This window comes from Sesamum indicum, linkage group LG6 (genome assembly GCF_000512975.1).
Source record: "Sesamum indicum cultivar Zhongzhi No. 13 linkage group LG6, S_indicum_v1.0, whole genome shotgun sequence".
Classification (NCBI taxonomy): domain Eukaryota; kingdom Viridiplantae; phylum Streptophyta; class Magnoliopsida; order Lamiales; family Pedaliaceae; genus Sesamum; species Sesamum indicum.
The window spans coordinates 4,692,888-4,715,449 of NC_026150.1; the positions used below are offsets into that span (position 1 = coordinate 4,692,888).

The following is a 22,562-nucleotide window of genomic DNA, read 5'->3' on the forward strand; positions in this document are numbered from 1 at the left end:
TCAATTTTTAATTTTTCGAACATAAAAAATTGTAATTTGTATCTATATCGGTACTAATATAAAAATAAAGGCATTTTACACTCGCAATCGCCACACCAATTTTTATGTTGTGTCCATAATACTCTTGAGTTTTTTTTTATATTTATTTTTTAAATATGATGTGTTGGTTTAGATATATTTTAAAATATAAAGTATTATTTATTATATACATAAAGAAATGGTGTGTCACAACAGCTAGTTATTATAAAAAAAATATTTTTCAATTATAAAAGACACTTTTTATTGCGTTGGTAATAGTGTTAATTTTTTTATTTTTTAAAAATATGAATATTTTAATTTATATATTTATAATATATTTAAAATAAAAAATTCTTTATTATATGCATGGACAGCTGATAAAATCAGTCAATAAATATTAATTTTTGACCCACCATAACAAGCATACGACAGCATATACTCTAGCGCTCGTATACCCACACGTACGTGTATGTATAGGCGAAAGTAGGAGAGGTGTATGGGTCCTTGAGACATGTGGGTCGTCGGATTTCGAACCACGCGGGTCTCACGAGCAGGGGCTGTAGATCCAACGGTCCTGATGTCCCTAACTTTGCTGGACCAGGCAAGACGCACTCGCATTGAACTGCGTTTCCATAACTCCACTACAAACGTAAGTAAAAGAGAAGTAGTTGTACCTCATTTGCTCAAGCTCTGTTTCTCTCTCTACAATTTGTGTCACTCTCCAACTCTGCTTCTATCTCTCTCTCTCTAAATTCTCGGTTTCCATCTCCTCTCTCTTCACTCACCGCTTTGAAACGGCTACATTTTTAGGGTTTCCTTTCTCAACCTAATTGTCTAGTTTCTGCTCGAGGTTTGGATTTTTCCTGAGGATACTGTGGTTTTCGTATGTGAAGTCCCTTTTTTTTCCCCATCAAAATGCTTTTTTGGGCCTTTTTGTGTGTGCATTTTCATTTGTTTCTGTGAAGTTTACTGGAATGGGTGTTCTGTTGATTTCTTTTTCACTGCATTTTTTGTGAACTTTTGGCGAATTTGTGTTTTTCTTTTGTGATATAATATGATTTTTGTTGACTTGTCCTTGCCTTTTTGGTGGATTTTGACAGTGTTCCAAGAAATACTGTGCAGTGGCTTTTTCTCTCAAGAGGGGTAAAATATTAAGGTAAAAGGGAGTAGTAGGTTACATTCTCTCTGTGTTTGTTTGTTTGTTTGTTTTTTTTTTTTTGAACTTTTGTGGGTACTTTGCTTGCTTGTTTTTCCTAGCATGCATGGCTGTTTCTTGATAGATATGGGGACTTTAGTATGATGAATGGTCTTTACTTACCGGGGTTACTCGATAATGTCTAGTTCGTTTGAGTTACTTATGTCTTTTAAGGTTCTTCTTGATTATTTTCTTTTTAATTAGTGCGTCTTTCTTGACAGAGCATATGTTGTTTTTTCCTTTCCTTTAACTACCAAAAAAGACCAAATTTTATTTTACTTGAAAAGAAGTATGTTGATCTGTAGTTTCTCCTTTTACTGGTTCTTTTTGTGTTTTCCCTTATATGTATTTTAAAATGTGTTGATGTTTTGTGACTGTTAGCTACTTGGAATTGGGGAAAATGTATTGCTTTGCTTTGAATTTTTGTCATTTTATTTATTTCAGAACTCAGTTACTGTTCCGTATTTCTTAAGGTGACTTTTAGTTCTTTGTTCATTTTGTGTTCCCTTATTTCCGAGGCCCCTGCCTAATGTTATTCTTTTGGTGGTTTTAGCCATTACCACAAAGTAATCGATTGACATTAGTATTTCCTATTGGTTTTGCACAATTCAAGATTTGCTTCAGTTTGTTTGCTTCCAAAACTTCTTAACCAAGACCGAGTCTGTTATCTGTCATGATTTTTGTCTACACTTGCACTAGCTTTACTTTTTTGATATGGACTTTGAGTTTATTGCCTTTTCCAGAGCGCAATTATTTGTCACACTTTATATGGTTGTTTATTTATTACGGGCTCTTCAGCACATGTGAAATTTCTGCTTCTTGTTGATTTAATAAAGAGTGAAAGCACACAAGTGGAAGTTTGATCAGTCTTATTTATGGTGAAGTTTTTGGTAAAATTGTTTAATGCATTTTATGGAGTTTTGACATAGTCAATGCTGATCTTGTAGTCTAGTTGCTATCTGTATCTAATATGCACGTTTGCTTTTTTATTGAACTTATTGGTAGATGTAAATACACCTTTCCGAATTTGCATGGAGTGTCATGGACCTTGTATATTGTTTGACTTCCCTACCCAATGCTACTTTTTAGTGTCATATGCATGTGTACATGTGTATATATATATATATATATGTATAGATATCTAACTGTTGCTGCTGTGCAGAAATACTCAATTAAGCTTTCTTACGAGATTTGACAATGGATCCCTCGGAACAAGATGGTAATGGTGCTCCAGAAGCTCTGCCACCTCCTCCACCTGTTCCTCCTAACGTTACTCCAATTAAAGCTGTATCAGAACCTGAAGCGAAAAAGGTTCTCCGAGTCCCGATGGCTAGACGTGGCCTTGGGACCCGGGGAACGAAGGTTCCTATTCTAACCAACCACTTCAAAGTGAACGTGAGCAATGTTGATGGGCACTTCTTCCATTACAGTGTACGTCTGCGGATTACTTTATTTTCATTCTTTTTCTGTTTTACTGAGAACTAATGTTTGCATTACTCTATAGGTTGCCCTTTCATATGAAGATGGTCGTCCTGTTGACGGCAAGGGTGTTGGCAGGAAAGTGCTCGACCGAGTCCATGAGACATATGATACCGAGTTGGCTGGGAAAGAATTTGCTTATGATGGAGAGAAAAGTTTGTTCACTGTTGGTCCACTTCCACGGAATAAACTTGAGTTTACTGTTGTTCTTGAGGATGTTACGTCAAGTAGGTACGTGTAGTATCTGTTACTTCAACTTGTTGCCTTTGTGTTATTGTTGTTTTTGGGTCTTTGTTCTATTGTGGTTGGTTTTTCAGGAACAATGGAAATGCCAGCCCGGGAGGGCATGGAAGCCCTAATGAGAGTGATCGTAAACGGTTGAGGCGCCCTTACCAATCGAAAACTTTCAAAGTGGAGATAAGCTTTGCTGCAAAAATTCCTATGCAGGCCATTGCGAATGCTTTACGTGGGCAGGAATCTGAAAACTCTCAAGAAGCTTTACGGGTTTTGGATATCATATTAAGGCAGCATGCAGCTAAGCAGTAAGTCAAGCATTTTTATTGATATCTTGATGAATGAATTTACACCTTACATATGCTCAATGTCAGGGGTTGCCTACTGGTTCGTCAATCGTTTTTCCATAACGATGCGAGGAACTTTGCTGATGTTGGAGGTGGGGTTCTCGGTTGCCGAGGATTCCACTCAAGCTTCAGGACCACCCAAAGTGGCTTATCTTTGAACATTGGTAATATTTGGTCACTGTATTATCTTTTCCATAATGGCTCTTTGTGATGGATTACCATATGGTGGCCTTTATTTTGTTGTCATTGATTATAGTTTATAACCCATGACTTGCTGTTTCAATACTAACAGATGTATCTACGACCATGATTATCCAGCCTGGGCCAGTGGCTGACTTTCTGATTAGCAACCAAAATGTGAGAGATCCTTTCTCAGTTGACTGGGCGAAGGTAAGAGAGCGGCACCAAAGGTTTTATTCTGCAATTGAATAGTGTATGTCTTTTCTGATGAGTGACTTTTGCTATAATCCTAATTTATTAGGCCAAACGCACGCTTAAGAATTTAAGGGTGACGACAAGTCCCACTAACCAAGAGTACAAAATAACCGGCTTAAGTGAGAAACCTTGCAGAGAGCAAATGTATGCTTCCCATTCTCTCTCTCACTTTCTTACTTCTCTTTCACATTGGCTGTTAGCAGTTAACCTTTTGAAAATCCTCTAGGTTCACATTAAAGCAGAAAAGTAAGGATGGTGATGGTGAATATCAAACAACAGAAGTCACTGTCTACGATTACTTTGTCAACCACCGTAACATTGACTTACGATATTCTGCTGATTTACCATGCATCAATGTTGGAAAGCCAAAACGTCCAACTTACTTCCCAATTGAGGTGGAAATGTGGATTAGACTTTTGTTTCTATATAAAATAATTTGCAAAAATATAATGTTGATTGCTTCTGTGCTTGTATTAGCTTTGTTCTCTGGTCTCTTTGCAACGTTATACAAAAGCTTTATCTACATTTCAAAGAGCTTCTCTGGTGGAGAAATCACGCCAAAAGCCACAAGAGAGGATGTCGGTCCTGAGTAATGTATGCTTCTTCTTGGCCAGGTCCTCCCTATGCTCTAGTATGGTATGCTATTGTTTATTTTACAAAGCTGCTCTTGCTTTTTGGCAGGCTTTGAAAATCAATAACTATGATGCAGTGCCCATGCTACGTTCTTGTGGTGTTTCTATCAGTAGTAACTTTACTCAGGTTGAAGGGCGTGTTCTGCCAGCCCCTAAGGTATATGCTTTTGAGATAGCGATGGTGCTTATGTTCCATCATTGCATGCATAGATATCAGTTTCCTGTGATTATGTTTTGTTATGGTTGCTTAAAGGCTGCTCCTGCTTCTGACCCTGATTACATCTGATTGCAGCTCAAAGTCGGCAATGGAGAAGATTTGTTTGCCCGCAATGGAAGATGGAACTTTAACAATAAGGTCTATTCTATGTCATTTATATTCTTAAAGGTGTCATAATGTTCATTTGAGTTCTGTGTTTCTTGAAAAACATTCATATTTTTTTGGCAGAAATTTGTTAATGCATGTAAGATAGAACGTTGGGCTGTGGTCAACTTCTCTGCTCGCTGTGATGTGCGTAACCTGGTCAGAGATTTGATGAAAGTTGGTGAAATGAAAGGAATAGTACGTTCAATCCGTACCTCTGAACCTTACTCTTTTATGGGTGAAATTTATTAGGCTGAGCATTATAATTTACACTATGCCAGAGTGTGGAAGCTCCATTCGACGTGTTCGAAGAAAATCAGCAGTTCCGACGAGCTCCGCCCATGGTTAGAGTGGAGAAAATGTTTGAAGAGGTGCAATCAAAGCTTCCTGGACCACCAAAGTTCCTACTTTGTTTGCTTCCAGAGCGGAAAAATTGTGACATATATGGTTTGTGTTATTATTTCCGTAATTTAAATATTCCCATAATAATAAGACCTTGAGCTCATGGTTGTAACATGAACTGAAATTGTAAGGCCCATGGAAGCGTAAAAACTTGTCTGATTTCGGAGTTGTTACTCAATGCCTTGCCCCCATGCGAGTTAACGATCAGTATCTGACGAATCTGCTGCTGAAAATAAATGCAAAGGTCAGTTGCTCAATCAATTGTAGCCATCTGATCATGATCATAAGATTCTGCATCCAGGCTAGTTTCCGTCTTTCATCCTGATGGTATTATTTCGTGGCAGCTTGGTGGGTTGAACTCTGTGTTAGCTGGTGAGCTATCTCCGTCGATTCCAATGGTATCTAAGGTTCCCACCTTGATTCTTGGCATGGATGTTTCGCATGGCTCACCTGGACAGTCTGATATCCCATCAATTGCTGCGGTTAACTTCCACCTGATACCTTTCCTTAATTATCTGTTTCACTGTGCATTTTGTAGTTATATATCCTGTGGATGATCTTGCCTGTTAATTCAAATATAATGAAATTTTCAATTATTTCCTTCACATTCTTCTTTGGAAAAAATTAAGCTAGAATATGGCGTCAAACTTTTTCTCTGATCTGGACGTTCGATTAGAGACTTGTTTATGATCAAATATCCAGGTCGTTAGCTCAAGGCAGTGGCCGTCAGTTTCTCGCTATAGAGCCTGTGTCCGCACTCAATCTCCAAAAGTTGAAATGATAGATTCCCTATACAAACGTGTGTCAGACACTGAAGATGATGGCATTATGAGGTGAGGCTTTTCCGCGCAAGTTTCTGCTGTCTTTTGGCAACTGAAACTCTGCAGCTTAAAAGGCTTTGTCTGTATATTGATTAATAGTGTGAAATTGTGATAAGATGTGTAAGCTGATCATCTTGTTCGCCTTGATTAATTGCAGGGAACTTCTGATAGATTTCTATGTTAGTTCTGGGAAAAGGAAGCCAGACCAAATTATTATATTCAGGTACTGTTTGAAGCCAATATTTACACATGCCAAATAAAATTGAAGTAAATATGTTAGGTGATGTATATGTTTTTTGAACAGTCATTTAAAAACATCCTAAACAAAAATATGATTCACAATTTACCGTGATTTGCAATAGGTTAAAATTATGTGCAGAACTATGCTCTATTTTGCAAGGAAAATTTATTTAAAATAATGCCGAGCTTTGAAAGTGTGGTTGTGGTAATTAGAACAAAATATGCACACGCAGAACGGGGCTCTGAGAGCATTTTCCCCACTATTACTCTGGCAGCTGCATGGCAATGGTTGCTCAGCAGCTTTAACTAGCCTTTGCAACTTTTTTTTCTAAAATTATAGAGCATGTAGTTCTGTGTCTATATATAAATTATTGGGTAAATTACAACTACCTCCCCTGCAGTTTGGCATAATTGCAAATACCCCCTCAAATTGAATATAATTATGTAGCCCCTAGAAAATGAAGTGGACATTACTATTTTACCCTTGTTGAATTCTTTTAAAAAATAAAAAAAAATATAAAAAAAATTTTAGGTGGGTAAAATAAATAATCTAGAGAGAATATTAATTCATAAATATATTTCAGAAAATTATAATATATATAAAAATTATAATTTATAATTCAAAAGGGCATTTTGTTCCGTTCATCCAAAAAATTGGATGGAAACCTAACGGAATGGACTCATTATTTGTAATTATGCCAAATCTCAGGGGAGGTAGTTGTAATTTACCCATATTATTTTAATAACCAGAACCACACTTTTCTAGGCCAATTCTTTTGTTAGCGATCAAATAACAACATTCTAAAAGTACCTGTTATGCCCATAATTTTACCATATTCAAATCACAGTAAATTGTGATTTTTATTTTATGCCTATTTTTAATTTGTTTCTCTTTGTTTAAATATAACGTAATTACCCAAAAATGGCTCTTTCAACTGATCAGAGCAGACACTGAATAAGGGAGCATGAAGTTTACCATAATGCAGTCCAACCACCTAGTTATTGTGTTCCACAACTTCTAATTTCATACAAACTTGATATTACATCTCCATACCAACATCTCACTCCTTTATTATCTCGATTGAGGCGCATTATGATTCTTTTACCATTTCAGAATGCAAATTGTATTCTTAATTTGGAGAAATGTTGTTTATATACTCCTTTGTGTCCTATGAATGTTTCTATCTCTTTTTTCTTTTTTTGCTTTAACAAAAGTTATTGACTATTTATTTCACATGAAATTTTCAGAGATGGTGTCAGTGAATCACAGTTCAACCAAGTCCTGAACATTGAACTGAATCAAATTATCGAGGTTAGTACTCAGACCATACCAACCCGACTTATGAAAATCTAGAGTTCTTTTAGTTTCTTATGACACTACGGACAAGCGTCTTTCACAACTACAATATTTTCCAACTTTGAGCAGGCCTGCAAGTTCCTTGACGAGAACTGGTCCCCCAAGTTTGTGGTGATTGTCGCACAGAAAAACCACCACACAAAATTTTTTCAGCCAAATTCTCCTGATAATGTGCAGCCAGGTGATGCATTTTTGTAATTTGTCTATTTTCATGGCACGATGTCTCAACTACAACTCCAGAGAAAGTGGACGTATTCTAATTGTGTTAGTATTGTTACTTTTCTGATTTTGCAGGGACGGTAATAGATAATAAAGTTTGTCATCCCAGGAACTATGACTTTTATTTGTGCGCACACGCTGGGATGATTGTAAGCATTTTTTTTCTTTTAATGATCTTGAAAATTTTCTTCATGTTTATTTGTGAATTGCAATCACAAATTCCGAATCACTTTCAAATTTTTATAGGGGACAACAAGGCCCACGCATTATCACGTCCTGCTAGATGAGGTTGGTTTCTCGGCAGATGATTTGCAGGAGCTTGTCCATTCCTTGTCTTACGTGTAAGTGGACTATTTCCAAAACACATATTGAAAGGTGTTCCAAGTTTTAATTCGTCAAAGTCAATGTTTATTGTAAAATCATGTCGATGTTTGTTGCAGGTATCAACGGAGTACCACTGCTATATCTGTTGGTAACTACTAGACTTTGCAGCTTGTTTTTGCTTAACCAACTTCCTACTTATGATCTTCCCGCTTCCATTCCCTAACTCTGCACCTTGTGTATGATCTGCAGTTGCCCCCATATGCTACGCCCACTTGGCAGCAACGCAGTTGGGCCAGTGGATGAAGTTTGAAGACGCATCAGAGACGTCATCAAGCCACAATGGCACTGGGCCGGGTGGTGCTCCTGCCGTTCCCCCCATGCCCAAGTTACAGGAGAACGTCCGAAACTCCATGTTTTTCTGTTGAGGCCTGTGAGCCATTTTCTGTTTGACTGGAAACGGTAGCTTTTGTCTAGGTTATATGTAGCTTTCCCCCTCACTTCTGTTATCGTTGTTTCCCCATGAGTGCAGAACTCATAACCAGTAGTCTGCCTTAGTATTAACACAAGCAGGTTGTTGCCCGTGCGATGTTTGGATTTTGGTCTGCGGTGATTGCATGGAAGCAACTTGTTGCTTGTGGTGTTAATGCTTTGGCTTGGATCCGTAGGCTTTCTTTAGATTATCTATTAGGAACTCTGGTTGGAGTCCAAAACCCTGTTTGAATGCTTGTTTCCTGTGTTTTATGTGTATATGATCTAAATATCTGTGTTCCAAAATGGGTTTCTCTCGTTTTCAACTTTGTGGAAGAATTTGTGTTTTGTCATGTTCCATTCCACATGTGTACTTCCATTTTGAACTTTGTTCAAAAATTGGCATTAAGAGGATTCTTTTTTCTCATTTACACTCTATTTTTCTCTCTCATTTAAATGTTAGTATGGTGTTTTCTCTTTTCTTTGCAAATTTCATTAAATAGTTCCAATTGAAAGTTAATCATATCTACCCTCATTTAAATTAGTCAAATTATAATTTCATAGTTAAATTGCAAAGTAATTCTCCACCCATGGGTCATAAATCCACACTTTCTTGAAAAAAATAAAATATGAGGCCTCAATTTTAGACTTAGAACCCAGCTTCATGACCTTCATGAAACTTTTTTCGTTTTATACAATATAATAATTTTCTTAAATCTGTAAGAAAATTCTAATCTAATTCTGTCACTGCCCTTTTCTTCTTCTTATCTTCGCCACAAGAATAAAAAGGAAGATTAGTTGTGAATGAAACAGTCGTTAGTAATTGCATATAATAAATAATTTTGTTTTATCATAATTGTATTCAAAATCATGCTAGAGTGACAGCTGTGCATTACTATAAGAATACACTGTAACCAACTCTTTTAAATATTATCATAATTATAAATATATTTTTTATTATTTAAAAAATTATAATATTTATAAAATTAATGATCATCTAATATATATTTTTAATATGACATTATAAACAGTAAAAAAATGTATTTTTTAAATAACTATTAATATAAAAATTGTTAAATAAATAATTATAATTATAATAAATTCGATTAGAGTTTATAATAATATACCCAAATTATTATTATTGTTATAATTACAAGAATAGTTGGGGCAGGCTTCCCTGTTGGTCTCATGGGAGACAAGAGAACAGCGGAAGAAATGGAGAGCGAAGTGACGTACGAAGGAAGGTTCAGTGAGGACGAGCCTTCGGATATTCAGACCAAGATTTCCTCCCTTTCTTCGGGTATAAAATAACTTCACCATTTTTATAACAACTCCTCTTTTTTTTTTTTGATCTCTTCAGTCAAAATTCTACTCTTCTCTCTGGTTTCGATGTTATTCGTGGTCTCAACGATGTGGTTGCACTGAAAACTCCACACCTTTTTCTTGTAATTCTTGGAATCAAGGGGTTCATGAAAATCACGACAAGGGCTCTGCGGAGACAAAGAACCAGGACAAAAACAATGGTTTGTTCCAACTTTTTCTTGTTCTTTGCTCATATAAAAATCTAAACCTTTTGGGTTCGATGTCCAACACTTTGTTTTAAATTTTATGGGGTTGTTTTGTTGTAAAGTTTTGGTTTTTGTGTAATGGGATGGTCCCTTGTCTGTGTGTGTGAAATTTATTTGTGGGGTAGTATGATTTGTTACGTGGCAGTGCTTGTATTTCTTGAAATAGATTTGGACATGTCTTGTTAGTTTGTATGGAAGTGATTCTTGTTATGCTCATGATCTTTCTGGGCATTCTTGTTCTGCTTGATTTAAGGAGATCAGAGTCTAACATAGTTGTTAAATGCTTAAGGAGGGAAGCTTATGCCGGCCACTTTGTTATAAGATGAATGTATCTGATGATGTTATAAAGAGAAATCCAGCCTTCTGAAGTTATACAATGAACGCTTGGAAAAGGATGCCGATTTACATGGAAATGATAGCACTTTAAGTGTAATGGCTTCTTATCCCTGAGGAGAAGGGGTTGGGGGGAGGCGAATTTAATGAATTTCAGGTAGAACTTACGAAGAATTATTCTTACATACTGGAGGGATCCACTTGGAAGATCCTGACATTTGTAGCACACTGGTAACTGCAGAACAAATTGAGCTAACAATGCTCTTCTTTATGTGGGGAAGTTCTATTCATGGGCGTTAGAGAGGGGTTTATGATTCGGTCTTGGATGGGAAATTTGATTGGAAATGTCAATTTGTAGCTTTCAATGAAAGCATGTCAAGATGTTCAATGAAGTAAATTTGCAAGCAAAAGATCTTGCCTCATAGTCATTCTTTTATCAGATTTTGTATGTTTATGCCACAAAATGAGAAAATACCTCTGTTAAGTGGAGCAAGTTCCGTTAGGCATTCATTATGGTTGCTGCAACTGCTCGTTTGTTGGTTGTTCTTGCTTCAAAGCTTAAAGAGAATATTCCTATGTGACATGTACTTAAGAGTATCACGGAAGGTATTTAGCTAGTGAGGCAAAAGGTTAAGATGTCAAATGGAATATGAGCTGACTCGAATCAGTGAGGAGCAATGACCTTTCCTGGAAAGTATTGATTGAGTAAAGAGGTTTTGATACTAAATATAAATTCTTTATTGTAAATTACTGCCAGTTCAATATTAATATTTTGGTTATTGCTATTCCCTTCAAACGCCTGGATAGATTTTTTTTTAAACTTTGATAGCAATGGAAGTATGAAACTATTAAAACCTAATTTCAAATCAAAAGAGGGACCAGGAAAGACAACCAAGGGATCCCACTCAACAAAATTCTTAGTTCCCCGCATACATAGAACTGTCTTGTTGCTGAAGTCATGAACGTCCCATTGCTGAAGACAGCTGACAGGTTTTGTAAAGGGAAAGGAGTTCTGCAATTGGAGGATAAGCAAACAGTTTTTGGCCTATGTTTTTCCTATGTTATTGGTGTATTCATTCTTAAACTCTTAAAATAAATAACATGTTATGCTCTGATTAATGGTCATCTAATTAATGGTGTGCTAAACAGATGGCAATTTCAGAAAAAGAAGTTTCAACAAGGGCCTAATTCCATATGCACGTCGAAGGAGAAAATCTAAGCAAGGATCTGATTCAAGTGATTGGGAAGTTGCTTCAGCGAGCTTCCATTCTCGTACAGAATCGAGGAGACTCATGCGAGTGAGCAGTGTCCTACGTGAGCCATTACGTGATAACTTATTCGACCATTGTTTTCGGTGAGGTTTTCTAATTTGTACCTGGTAGCTTTGACCATATTGATAATGTGAAATACATCTGGCAATTCTGTAGCAACATATGGAGGGAATCTACAGCAGAGAAAAGGAAGGCATGCACATATTTGAATTGTTGGTGGTTTTATATGTACACAAAGGAACATTGTAGACAAAGAGTGTTGACCTGGATTAAGAAGGAGAAAATATTCTCAAAAAGATATGTCTTTGTCCCCATTGTTTTATGGTATGAACAATCTTTTGAGAATTTTGTCATGTAATCAACAGATCATCTATACCGATAGATTTGACTAATCGAAATGCCTTTTATTAGGTCCCATTGGTTTCTCTTGATCTTTTGTCACTTGGGTGAAAGCCTAGAGTCAAATTCTAGAACTCCCTGCATGCTTCTGCTGGACTCACTACATACATTGGGTCCTTTGCGACTTGAACCTCTATTACGGAGGTGTGTAAAGTAATGGATGGCACTTCAATATATGCCTCAATCCCGGTTTAACTTCATTATTGACAACTTCAGTTGTTTCTATTTATTGCAGATTTGTCTTGGACATATATGAAACCGAGGATAGACCCGAGTGCAAAGATATGGTTCAAAACATTCCTCTCTTAGTCCCACAGGTAGCATCGCTGATCTTCTTTCTGTTTGTTTTGTATCTTAGTTGAATCATGCATTTTGATCAGTTGATGAATAACTTACAGGTACCCCAACAGAGAAATGGCGAGGAATGTGGTATTTTTGTTCTATATTACACCAATCTATTCTTGGAGAATGCTCCTGAAAATTTTAGCGTTTCCGAGGGCTACCCTTACTTTGTGAGTAAAATTGTTCCTCAGTTTTTGTCCATTATCCTTGAAGGTAGCCGTGGGATCTGTTGTAATCAGGTGGCTTTTGTTCTGAATCCTGCATTGTAGATGAAACCGGACTGGTTCACCTATGAAGAATTAGAGGGATTCTATAAAAGACTGGAGTCTCTTGGGACTGAGTCAAGTGATTCTGAGGAATGACTTCCCAAATTACTATACCACTCGTAGGCTACTTCATTGTGGTTGCTGTTATGTATTCTTCGAACTGGATTTCAATTCTTGAGTGGAATTTGAACCATTGGGAGGCAAAGCCTCATTCACAGAAGAGCAGCCAGGTTCAACCCTGGGGAAACTTTTGCATTCAGATGTTGTATAGTTCACATGAGTTCGTAATAGAAAACAAGTTTCATTTTTCCTCATGCTATGTGACAGATACTTTTCTGGAAATGATATAGATGTTTTTAAGCACAAGTGATGGGGATTCTATCCACTGGCTTTAGTTTCTTTCTTTGCTGTACCACTTTATTTTTCTGTCACTCTACAAATGAAATGGATCTGTAGTCCAAAAGTCAGAAGAACATCATACTGGCAAGGTACCCTTTTTTGCCTTTACTCTTATACTTTATTCATTTTCTTTGCCAGCAAAACATAACACCTTGAGGCCCATGCCACCTCTGAAGAGTTGGCAAGACAAGAAGTCTGTGTCTGATCTCCTTCTGTTGGTCACTTTAGATATTCCATCATATGTTGTCCATGGCATACCAGCTTTTGCAAATTTCCTATTGTCTGGGCGTTGAGAGTGTAATACTTTATATATGGTATTAATTTATCTAATGTCTTTTGTGATTGCCAACTCTTTTATTTGGAGAATGTGAAAGGAATGAGAAAGTGATGAGATTATAACTTCAAGTGCCAACTTTGTTCTTGAATGAATTAGGAATTTCATGATAACCAGGGTGTATTTTCTGTATCCTTCCCCAGGATACAATCATCCCAGCAATAGCTTGAACCATTCCAGAACTGGCGTTCTTACTGCTATACTCTATGATTTAGCTCAAGATATCGCAAGGATAACATTCGAAGTCAAAGAAACAAATGATTTTCCACTATTAAATACACACAATCATGAATTACAAGTATCCCATTCAAACGTGGGCCGTGAAAAAGCCTCATAGTCAAGGGATCCATTGATTACACTGTCAACATTCTGCATGCCTTGCAACAGAGCAGGCTGAAAACCATCTTGATCAGAAGGCAAAAGTTTATACATTACCAGTAACCCGAGAGTGAATATGGCTTGAAGTTTTGTTGAGTCCCCATGTACTGAAAAGAACAATAGCATTGAAAGAAGGAACAAGTCAACACAAAACCTCATGATACCGAGTACAGTATCCATCAACCTTCCATCATTGCCAGCAGGAAAACCTCGAACTCTATACACAAATAGGAAGTTGTATTTATCAACAACATATCTGTAGCCAAAATAAATTGTACCAACTGGAACCACAAGAGGAGAGAATGAAGAATAAATCAGGGTCAGGGCAAATATTGTGAGATTGAATGCATAGTATTGCGCGAAATCAAACGTCTGTTTGGGCACTGGAGATGTTCGACTGCTGATTGGAGGATACTCAGACAGATCTTGCCCAGGAAAATCTATTGCTGTTGGGGAGGACCCGTTTAAGAACTCATTATTGCCAACCATAACCTCAGATACCCTTTCAGATATCAGGGGTCTCTGCAGGCTATCTGTGTCTTGATGCTGTAAAGGATAATCTTCACTTCTTTCTGGTACCAGCTGGAGCATATCATTTTTTTGAAACTTCCTAAGCTTGTTCTTAATCCACGGTATTGGAGCCAATAGGTCATAAGATATTCCCAGAAAAGTGCTTGTAATGAGAAATGCAAGAGAGGACAGGCATGATCTTGATAAGAATGAAGCACTCAGATATTGCTCAATCCGTTTGCAATCTTCACCATCCAAATAGCACCTGCTCATCTTTAAAATTGCACCTTCTAATGATGATTCAACCAGAGCCCTCAAGAGAATGAGATTAACCAGAAAAAAGCAAACCATCTTTAACAATGCAGCTCGTTGCTCCCTGGACACTGTAAGATGCCGTTCAAACTTTGAAAGGTATGAAAGAACTGATGGTATCACTATATACATGCTCACAAAAATAATAACATTAGGCAGAAACTGAAATATTATGGTAGCAATCCAGCTTGAGCTTTGCAACCAAGTCAACCACATCTGAGCATTATCTATTGCTTCTGCATTAACAATCCTAGCTGCACTTTTGATGGCACTAATCACAGCAAGAGGAGAACTGAAGAACAAAAGCATCAACAGCAGGCAACTGTTGACAAGAACTCTCCGTAATTTCAAAGAAACCTTTGAGGATCCCAAATGATTCCAGTATATGTCACTGGCCAATGGAGCTCTCTCCACTTTCCATTGGTTTCTTTGAAGCTGCAACTCCATCAATGAAAAGAACCTCCCAATCCGTCTCCTCTTCTCGTTGCGAAAATCCTGAACCGCCTTATTTGCAGTGTAAACATCCTTAAACACCACAAAAGCAACTCCAGCACCTCTTGCTCGTCCCTCTTTGTACGCTGCCATCTCCATCTCCAGATCAGCTCTCAACTCTTGCAATTTCCTCAGTCTCTCCTCATCTGAAAAACCCAGTTCATGAGCTGCCCTGTACCACAGATCCTTCACTCTCCTCCAAAGAATCCGCCACCTATCTCTAAACCCCCTCTCTTCCCCAGTATAACCATCAACATCCTCACCCTCATCTGCCAACCCCCTCAATTCAATTTTTGCCACCAGCTTGGAAATGTTCTCCCTTACCTTTACCAACTCTGTAGCTAGATCATCTAATGCACACAAGTCCATCGGCACAACCACATTGTATATCTTGCCTGGATACTTATGCTGAAAATACTCAACCAATGGAGTCTTATCGAACCCTAAAGTTTTCGGAACCCCATGAACCATGATCGTGAAGATTGCACTCGAGTTTGCACTTGGGTCACTCGGATTCCCATTCCCATCTCTAAACCTGGTTATTCTTAACCTTCTTTCAATCTCATTTATGCCATAATGCACCAGAAAAACAACCACAACAACAAAAACGAAGTGCACCCAGAGCAAAGGCGAACCTTTAACAATGTGATTTATCGTCGTCTTTGAAAATTCATCCGAAATCGGCGCACTGCCCGCAAAAATATTAACAGGAAGCATAACAACAACAGCCAAGCCGGCAAGGAAGAGAAGAATAGCGGAGCTGCCGCCTTCGATGAGGAGAAATTGCGCGGCGTCAGCACCGCAATGATGCGAAATCTCGCGGCTTGTCGCATGCCAAACAGCGAGAAGCTTGGATACGATGGCGGTGGGCCCCGGCACGCGTCGGTGATCGCTGCGGAGCTTCGCGAAGACAAAGATTAACAGGCAGGTCAAAGCCCCAATAGCGGAGATATTGAGAAGATACTGGATGTTGCCATACCACGCATCCTCGAAGGGTCCATCTGCGTCTCCGGCAGGCGGCGGGGAAAGTGTGGCGTTAGCGATGGACGGTGGTGACAAGGGGGGGTCCATGGGGCCAACAAGAAAAGGGAAATTAGGGTATTTAAATCGGAGTTTCATAACTTAGGGTTTGGATTGGGGAATTGGGTCACCTCAATTCACCAAAGATGGAACTTCGATTCAGTATGCATCTCGGGGGGTTAGGGTTCTTAGAGAGGATGCATTGAGATTATCGTTGATAGAGTATGTTTGGGACTCGGACGTGCATAGTTATTTGTTCCTGGAGGCTTTCAAAATGATTTGAAATCATATATGTATTCTTCTTTTTCTACCCTATCAACTATTATACAAGTAAAAATCAGGTTGTAAGTAGGATCGAATTAAATACATTATTATTCAATTTTATTTAAATTATTATTGAGTTTTAAAGTTTAATTTAATTTAAATATATTTAAATAAATTTTATTATTTTTACTTAAAATTTATTTATTAATTTTTAAAAATTTTATGTCTTTCTCTCTGTCAGCCGTCGGAGAAAAAGACTGTGCAACCGACGACCATGGTACTCAACGACGGAGGCGACCTTGTTTGGTGGGCACCCAAATCTAGGTGCCTCCCCTACCAAAAAGGGGTGCGGTCCCTTCATGTCACCCCTTTTGCGTGTGCAGTCTGGACGGCCGGCCGTCGTCCCGTATTTTAATCGTTGTCCCTAATATATATAGATAAACAATAGGAACGACTTTGTCATCATCCCTTTTGCTTGCGCAGAGCAACTACGAGGTCAACCGAACTTTTGGGCAACCTCACCGTCGTTTAGTGCCTTGGTGGCGACCGGTGTCGTCTTGATGGTCGCCGCCCCTAACTATATATATATAGATATATAACTATACTTACATATAAATGTATAAATATACATATATATATATAAATATATATTTAATATAAAATATATTTTAAAAGTAACTTTTAATTTGAACCATTCATTTTAAACTATTGATGATCAATGGCTATCATAACAAGGGTCTAACGATCAACTTCTTAAAAATGTTAATGTCGTTAACTCTAACTAACAGAAGGGGAGTAAAATATCACAGTTCAACTAAAATATCATTCACAACTTTCACCTAATCTTAAAAATTGATAACGTAGGACTTTTGTAAATTTGTTAGAACATGAGATCAATGAGAATGGATTTGGGCTTTCGATTGCAGTGGAGTTCAAATGAGAGAGATAGAATGGCAATTTTGTAGAAAATGAGGCAAGAATGAAAGTGCCAAATGTAGAAAAACATGTTGAAAGAAGAGTTACCTATTATATTTACTCATAGGCCATGTTTATTGGTGATAATTTGATCAAATTAAGAAATATTATGTTAAAATGCATAAAACTCCTATATTTTAAAAAGTTCGCTAAAAATCCCTTAGTGTTTTAAAAATAGGAGAAAAACTTCTCTTTATTTTTTTAAACGTAGTTCAATTGCCCCTCTCTATTAAATTTAACTAACGACGTTAACTTTTTTATATAATGACCGTTATACCCCTATTTAATATATATTATTTCTTATTTTAATGGTCGTAGCATCTTTTTTTATTAAAATATTGACTGTTAGATCTAATCGATTAATTTCAACCGTTAGATTTTAAAAAAAATAAAAATTTTGAATTTGATAAATTATTTAACTTGTATTAATATAAATTATTTAAAGTTATAAAAAATATATTATTTTATATAAAAAATAAAAAGAAAACCTAACTACCCCATCCCTCGCTGCCTACCCCCTCCTCAATCACCGCCTCCCACCTCCCCTTTGCGCCAACCTTGCCCCGTGCCACCCCCATCCTAGCCGAACCCTCAAATTGAGGGACGGTGACACCCCCCCTAGATGGGGGTGATGGAGCAGGGGGCAGCCCCCCAAATCTGGGTGACAGATAAAGAAAGAGGGCGACGACGGCATTGCCCCTTGAGAGTGAGAAAATGCTAGGAAGTTGCCCCCTCAAGATAATGCCCTGAGGTCATATCCCTAATGTGCGAAGGAAGCATCGTCTCCCCCAAGTTGGATAAGCCAGAATTTTCAACTTAATATACTATCAACTTGACGAGGAAAATGAAGGAGTTGTTACTGATGTATAATTGATATGAATTTTTTAGATTTGAAGACTGTTATGAAATATAATTTGTATAGATTGCTATGAATAATTTGATTTGTACTTGAGATTTTGTGTAATTTTTTATATTTGAATATTTGAATCAGACAATGAAATAATATTATTTGTAATTAATATGTTGATTATATATATATATATTTGTAGAATAATTATTTTTTTTAAAAAAAAAGAATTAGGTCTACTAAATCAGACGTGTCCAAACAGATTTTGTAGGTGCATAAAACAACCATCGAGAGAGTCCCAGGTCCTTCCCAAAGTTGGTTGGCCAACTCTCAAGTCCACCTCAACTCTACTCGTTACCACTCCTGATCTTACCCATCTAAACGATTATGACGAATGATCCCAAACAAGTTCTAAAACAAAAATATCATACACATCAATAATATAAGTGATTAATTTTCTAGGCTTATGATATGTTATTCTTATGATATCTTATATTAGACTTTTTATAGCTTTGTATAATTAATATGATAACAATAAAATAATCCATACTTTTAGAAAAGCTATTTGCTGTGTTTTAATATGATTTTATTAAAATGCTCCATTTAATCTACATAAATAAACTATCTATATTCCATCATTTTATAGTGGAAATTACCAACTAAATACTTAATTTAATAATTATCACTTAACATTATTTATTTTTGTGATTGTTTTAAATCTTTTAAATTTTGATTCTTGCCTTTTGTATCTCTTTCGTCATTATGGCTACTAATATTTACAGTTAAAAACTTAATTTAAGGGAATTATGCGGTTTTTTCTTGAAATTTGGTGTAATTAAACGTAAATTTCATGTGATTTAAAAAATTATAAATAATATTCATAATATTTGATTGTTTAACAAATAGACCATTTCGTTAGTCAAATTTTACGGAATTTGACGATATTAATACAAAAATATAAGAAAATTTCATATTTACTTATGATTGATTTATTATTGACTTATTATAAATTAAATAAAACTTTTCTAACCAAACTACCATTATATATCTTTTCACACTAATAATTTGATATCTTCACAGGCTAATCCTTGAAGAAAAAATAAATTAAATTTTATGGTACCAATGTTGAAAACCCAAAATTTATTATTTAGATTATTTTTTCCCTGAAAGAAAAATTTAATAAAAATAATAAATTTAATATTTTTAACAATTTTATAATTATATTTTTTTTCTCAATTCACTTCACTATATTTCTTTTTTTAATAAACTAACAATTATAGTTTATTTTTTCTTTCTCATTTGAACGCTTGTTTCTTCTCACAAATATCTTTCTTCCTCATAAACATTGCGACAAATTTCTTTTTTTTTTTATTTTATATTATAAATTTTTTTTATATGCTCACAGGAACTTCACAATGTGATCATTAGTACTAAAAAATATAATTCTGAATTAAGAAAATATACACTTAAAATATAATTCTGAATACGATAATACGTTTAGTGTTGCACAAAACTGATCATTAGCGAAAGGCTTCTCATGCTCTAGACTTTGTTGCTGCAAATCACTCTGCAGCAGTAATAAATCTACTTTAATTTGAACAGTTTGACATAATTCTGCTCTAAGATTTGGCGTTAAAGACGAGAAGAAAGAAGAACGAGAATGAAGATTGAATTCTTCCCGAAAACTTACCAAAGGAAAAGGACGGCTCGTAAACGACGTACTGAGTTTTGTACCCAAGTTCCTGCCTCTTCTTCAGGCAAAAATCAGAAGATTTTCGTTCTTTATACTATAATTTGTCTCCTTCTCTCTTTTCTGCAACTGGGTTTTCTTTAAATTTTGAAACTTTTCTGTTGGAGGTGAGGTGGGTTGGGGTGGGGGGGCTTCATTCAAATTTTGTTTTAAAATTCTTCTTGTGTGTTACTGTTGCTGGATACCAGGTGGTGATGGAAATTTAAAGGGTTTTGCAGGGTCCAAGAGTCACGATCAAGACAATGGTTTGTCCTTATTTATATACTTCTGTTTTTGTTTTTATATTAAAGAAGTCAATGTCTTTCTTCTTCTTCTTCATTTTTTTTGTAATAATATTGAATTGACCTTGTCTCTCCATGTTTGTGTTCTTCTATAATTTTTCCTATTTCAGCTCTGTGCTGCTATATATTCTCGAAAATCGTTTATGTGTAGTTGTGGGAACTCAATCCATTTGATCAAACTTTGTAATGTTGTTTCATCTGTTATCATGCCAATGCAAAACATGGATTTTGTGCTCGTAGTGTTCTTTTTCAGGATTGTAAGTGGACTTGTCGTTAGTCGAATTTCTGAAGTGTTCTTGGTAGGACTTGCAGTTGAGAAAAAATTCAGTTGTGCAATGATCATGTGTTTCAACTCTGCGCATGCTTTAGAGCAAAATAGAGTTTCTTGGAACAACCAGTTGGAGTACTTTTCCCTTTATTATATCTCATGTTTAGCAAAGTAATGTTTGAATATAGGAATACTGAAGGGGCCAACTTTCTTCCGGTTGAAACAAGTCTGTCATGTCCGTCCACAAAAGAAAGGAACTGTTCTTTGAATTTGAATCGTATTTATTTTATTCTTTCAAGAGAATATGATGGGGCCTTTCCGAGTTGTTATTAGGTCATTTCTCTTTTGTTATGGCTCGTCTGTTCTGTATGTGATATTATCTCTTATACAGCCTAGGAAGGCTGGATGCTTGAATGATAATTTATGGATTCTATTGAATGAGAAACTCACAAAAGTACCTGATCTAAGATTTCAAAATGTCAATAATAGGACTTTGGTCCGACAGTTTTCTTGATTCTTTTCATCATTTTGATGTGGGTTTCTTCACTTTAAGACAACATTTCAGCTGACTAGTATGTTGCCGTTGGTATATGCAAGCACACTGGTCAGCAAGGAATGGGGGAGACATTTCGTTTTCGGCTCATTTCCACAAGTTCTTATGTAGATGATGGACCAGTGGTTTCAAAGGGGAGTCAAGTTGGAAAAGAAGTTGAATTTCTTGCGAATAGATTTTTCGTTCAATATCTAAAAGGACAAACATCGTCGGCAAATGAAAAAGAGCCCTCAAAGGAAACTGGTATACCACAGCTTAAAGTTGTAGTGACAAACTAAAGACCATCATATGGTATTAAGAATTTTCAGATTTGGGAGATAGACATGCAGTAAAAGAATGTCCATATGATGGTAAGGGTTACCAGGACATTAAGACCCCCGTATCCGTACAACAAGCTTTCTTGCAATTATCGGTCCTTTCTGCTGGACATAATGACATTAATTTCTCATGGCAACACATGTTAAAATAGTAGACCTTGGTTTAAGGGCAGATGTTTTGTGTGTTCGGTATTTTCGCTTTGCCTCATCTTTTCTGTGGGGAAGAGAAGGAATTGCTAATGTTGATCTATTTCATCCTAAGCTTTTCCCTTTCTGGAAAAATGCAAAGTTATTTCTCTATCTACACTGTTTTTATTTGTAATCTCCAAACTGTGGCTGCTCCAGTTGTTATAATTGAACAGGATATTAATCGGATTCAGATACTGTTAAATCTGACAACATCTAGTTTTAAAATGCTATATACTGCTGCATTTCAAATCAGAATGCTCAAGCATTGCCTAATATAAGCTTTTTTCTCGATTACTGAAGTAGATGGAATTTGACTCCCCCAAGAAAAATGGCTTGAGTCTTTGAGTTTGGATGCTAGGTGTTCAGTATGTTTATTAATAGTATCCTGACTAATGACCTGTTTTCTATTTAAAGATGCTGGAACCTGAACCAGATTGTGGAACAAAGACCAATTTGGTCTCTTAGGCACTAGGAAATTTACCGGTTATATGATACCTTATCATGAAAACTAGTCAGTGGACACTTGACAATCATTGTGCTTTGTCTTGTACTGTTTCGAAGTTATACCAACATGCCCCTACTGTGGTTACATTTTATTTAATGGTTATAACTTTTAAGAGTTTAGGATATTTTGCTCTTTTGGAAGTTGCTGAAACTGATTGCTATTTGTTTTTTATGGATGCCATTAATGTGTTTATTATTGTGGATCTTTGACATTTATCCATCTCCAAGATAATGACGATGACAGAGTCTTAGTTGTGATGTCAGGTGGATACAAAATACAGAAGCATCATCTAACTCTTATGTTGAATCCACGTGTATATGAGAAGATCCTGCTAGCTAAAGAAAGAAAACTCTTCGATACAAGTTCCACATTTTCGTGTTTTCCTCGTGGTCCAAGGTCGAAAGCAAAAGCCCGCAACCAAATGACGTCTCGTCATATGGCTGGTATTGCAGTACTT

At 36.4% G+C, this 22,562-nt stretch overlaps 4 protein-coding genes across 10 annotated transcripts in view; 3 read left to right on the forward strand and 1 right to left on the reverse strand.

The window, feature by feature from the left end:
- LOC105163727 (protein argonaute 4) lies at positions 699-8,853 on the forward strand. Of its 2 annotated transcripts, none has more exons than XM_011082172.2 (24): positions 699-901; positions 1,119-1,174; positions 2,376-2,644; positions 2,718-2,923; positions 3,010-3,234; positions 3,301-3,437; positions 3,566-3,663; positions 3,755-3,852; positions 3,935-4,103; positions 4,186-4,302; positions 4,390-4,497; positions 4,633-4,695; positions 4,786-4,899; positions 4,983-5,148; positions 5,235-5,347; positions 5,448-5,585; positions 5,806-5,936; positions 6,082-6,147; positions 7,413-7,476; positions 7,591-7,702; positions 7,816-7,889; positions 7,987-8,081; positions 8,181-8,212; positions 8,314-8,853. In XM_011082172.2, the coding sequence occupies exons 3-24, from the start codon at positions 2,411-2,413 to the stop codon at positions 8,487-8,489; spliced, it is 2,736 nt and encodes a 911-aa protein (XP_011080474.1). In that variant the 5' UTR covers positions 699-901; positions 1,119-1,174; positions 2,376-2,410; the 3' UTR covers positions 8,490-8,853. The 2 variants fall into 2 exon arrangements, with proteins under 2 accessions (XP_011080474.1, XP_011080473.1); XM_011082171.2 differs by having other exon boundaries at positions 699-868.
- Positions 9,695-13,090, forward strand: LOC105163728 (probable ubiquitin-like-specific protease 2A). 2 transcript variants are annotated; one of them, XM_011082173.2, is made up of 8 exons: positions 9,695-9,832; positions 9,996-10,055; positions 11,583-11,787; positions 11,861-12,028; positions 12,116-12,247; positions 12,339-12,420; positions 12,502-12,615; positions 12,715-13,090. In XM_011082173.2, exons 1-8 carry the CDS (start codon positions 9,721-9,723, stop codon positions 12,805-12,807), a joined length of 966 nt encoding a protein of 321 aa, XP_011080475.1. In that variant the 5' UTR covers positions 9,695-9,720; the 3' UTR covers positions 12,808-13,090. The 2 variants fall into 2 exon arrangements, with proteins under 2 accessions (XP_011080475.1, XP_020550294.1); XM_020694635.1 differs by lacking the exon at positions 9,996-10,055.
- On the reverse strand, positions 13,690-16,440 carry LOC105163729 (CSC1-like protein At4g35870). The gene has a single exon (XM_011082174.2). The coding sequence runs from the start codon at positions 16,253-16,255 to the stop codon at positions 13,730-13,732; it is 2,526 nt and encodes an 841-aa protein (XP_011080476.1). The 5' UTR covers positions 16,256-16,440; the 3' UTR covers positions 13,690-13,729.
- Positions 19,735-22,562, forward strand: part of LOC105163731 (ubiquitin-like protease 4) — a 5,110-nt gene continuing 2,282 nt past the window's right edge. Inside the window, exons 1-3 of one of the 5 annotated variants that reach the window (XM_011082175.2) lie at positions 19,735-19,999; positions 20,181-20,237; positions 22,369-22,548. In XM_011082175.2, coding sequence (XP_011080477.1) covers positions 19,903-19,999; positions 20,181-20,237; positions 22,369-22,548 — 334 coding nt within the window. In that variant the 5' untranslated portion in view covers positions 19,735-19,902. Of the gene's footprint in view, positions 20,000-20,180; positions 20,238-20,362; positions 20,531-20,560; positions 21,445-22,368; positions 22,549-22,562 lie in introns of those variants that run through there. The other 4 variants (XM_020694428.1, XM_020694427.1, XM_020694429.1 and 1 more) reach the window with 4 other exon arrangements.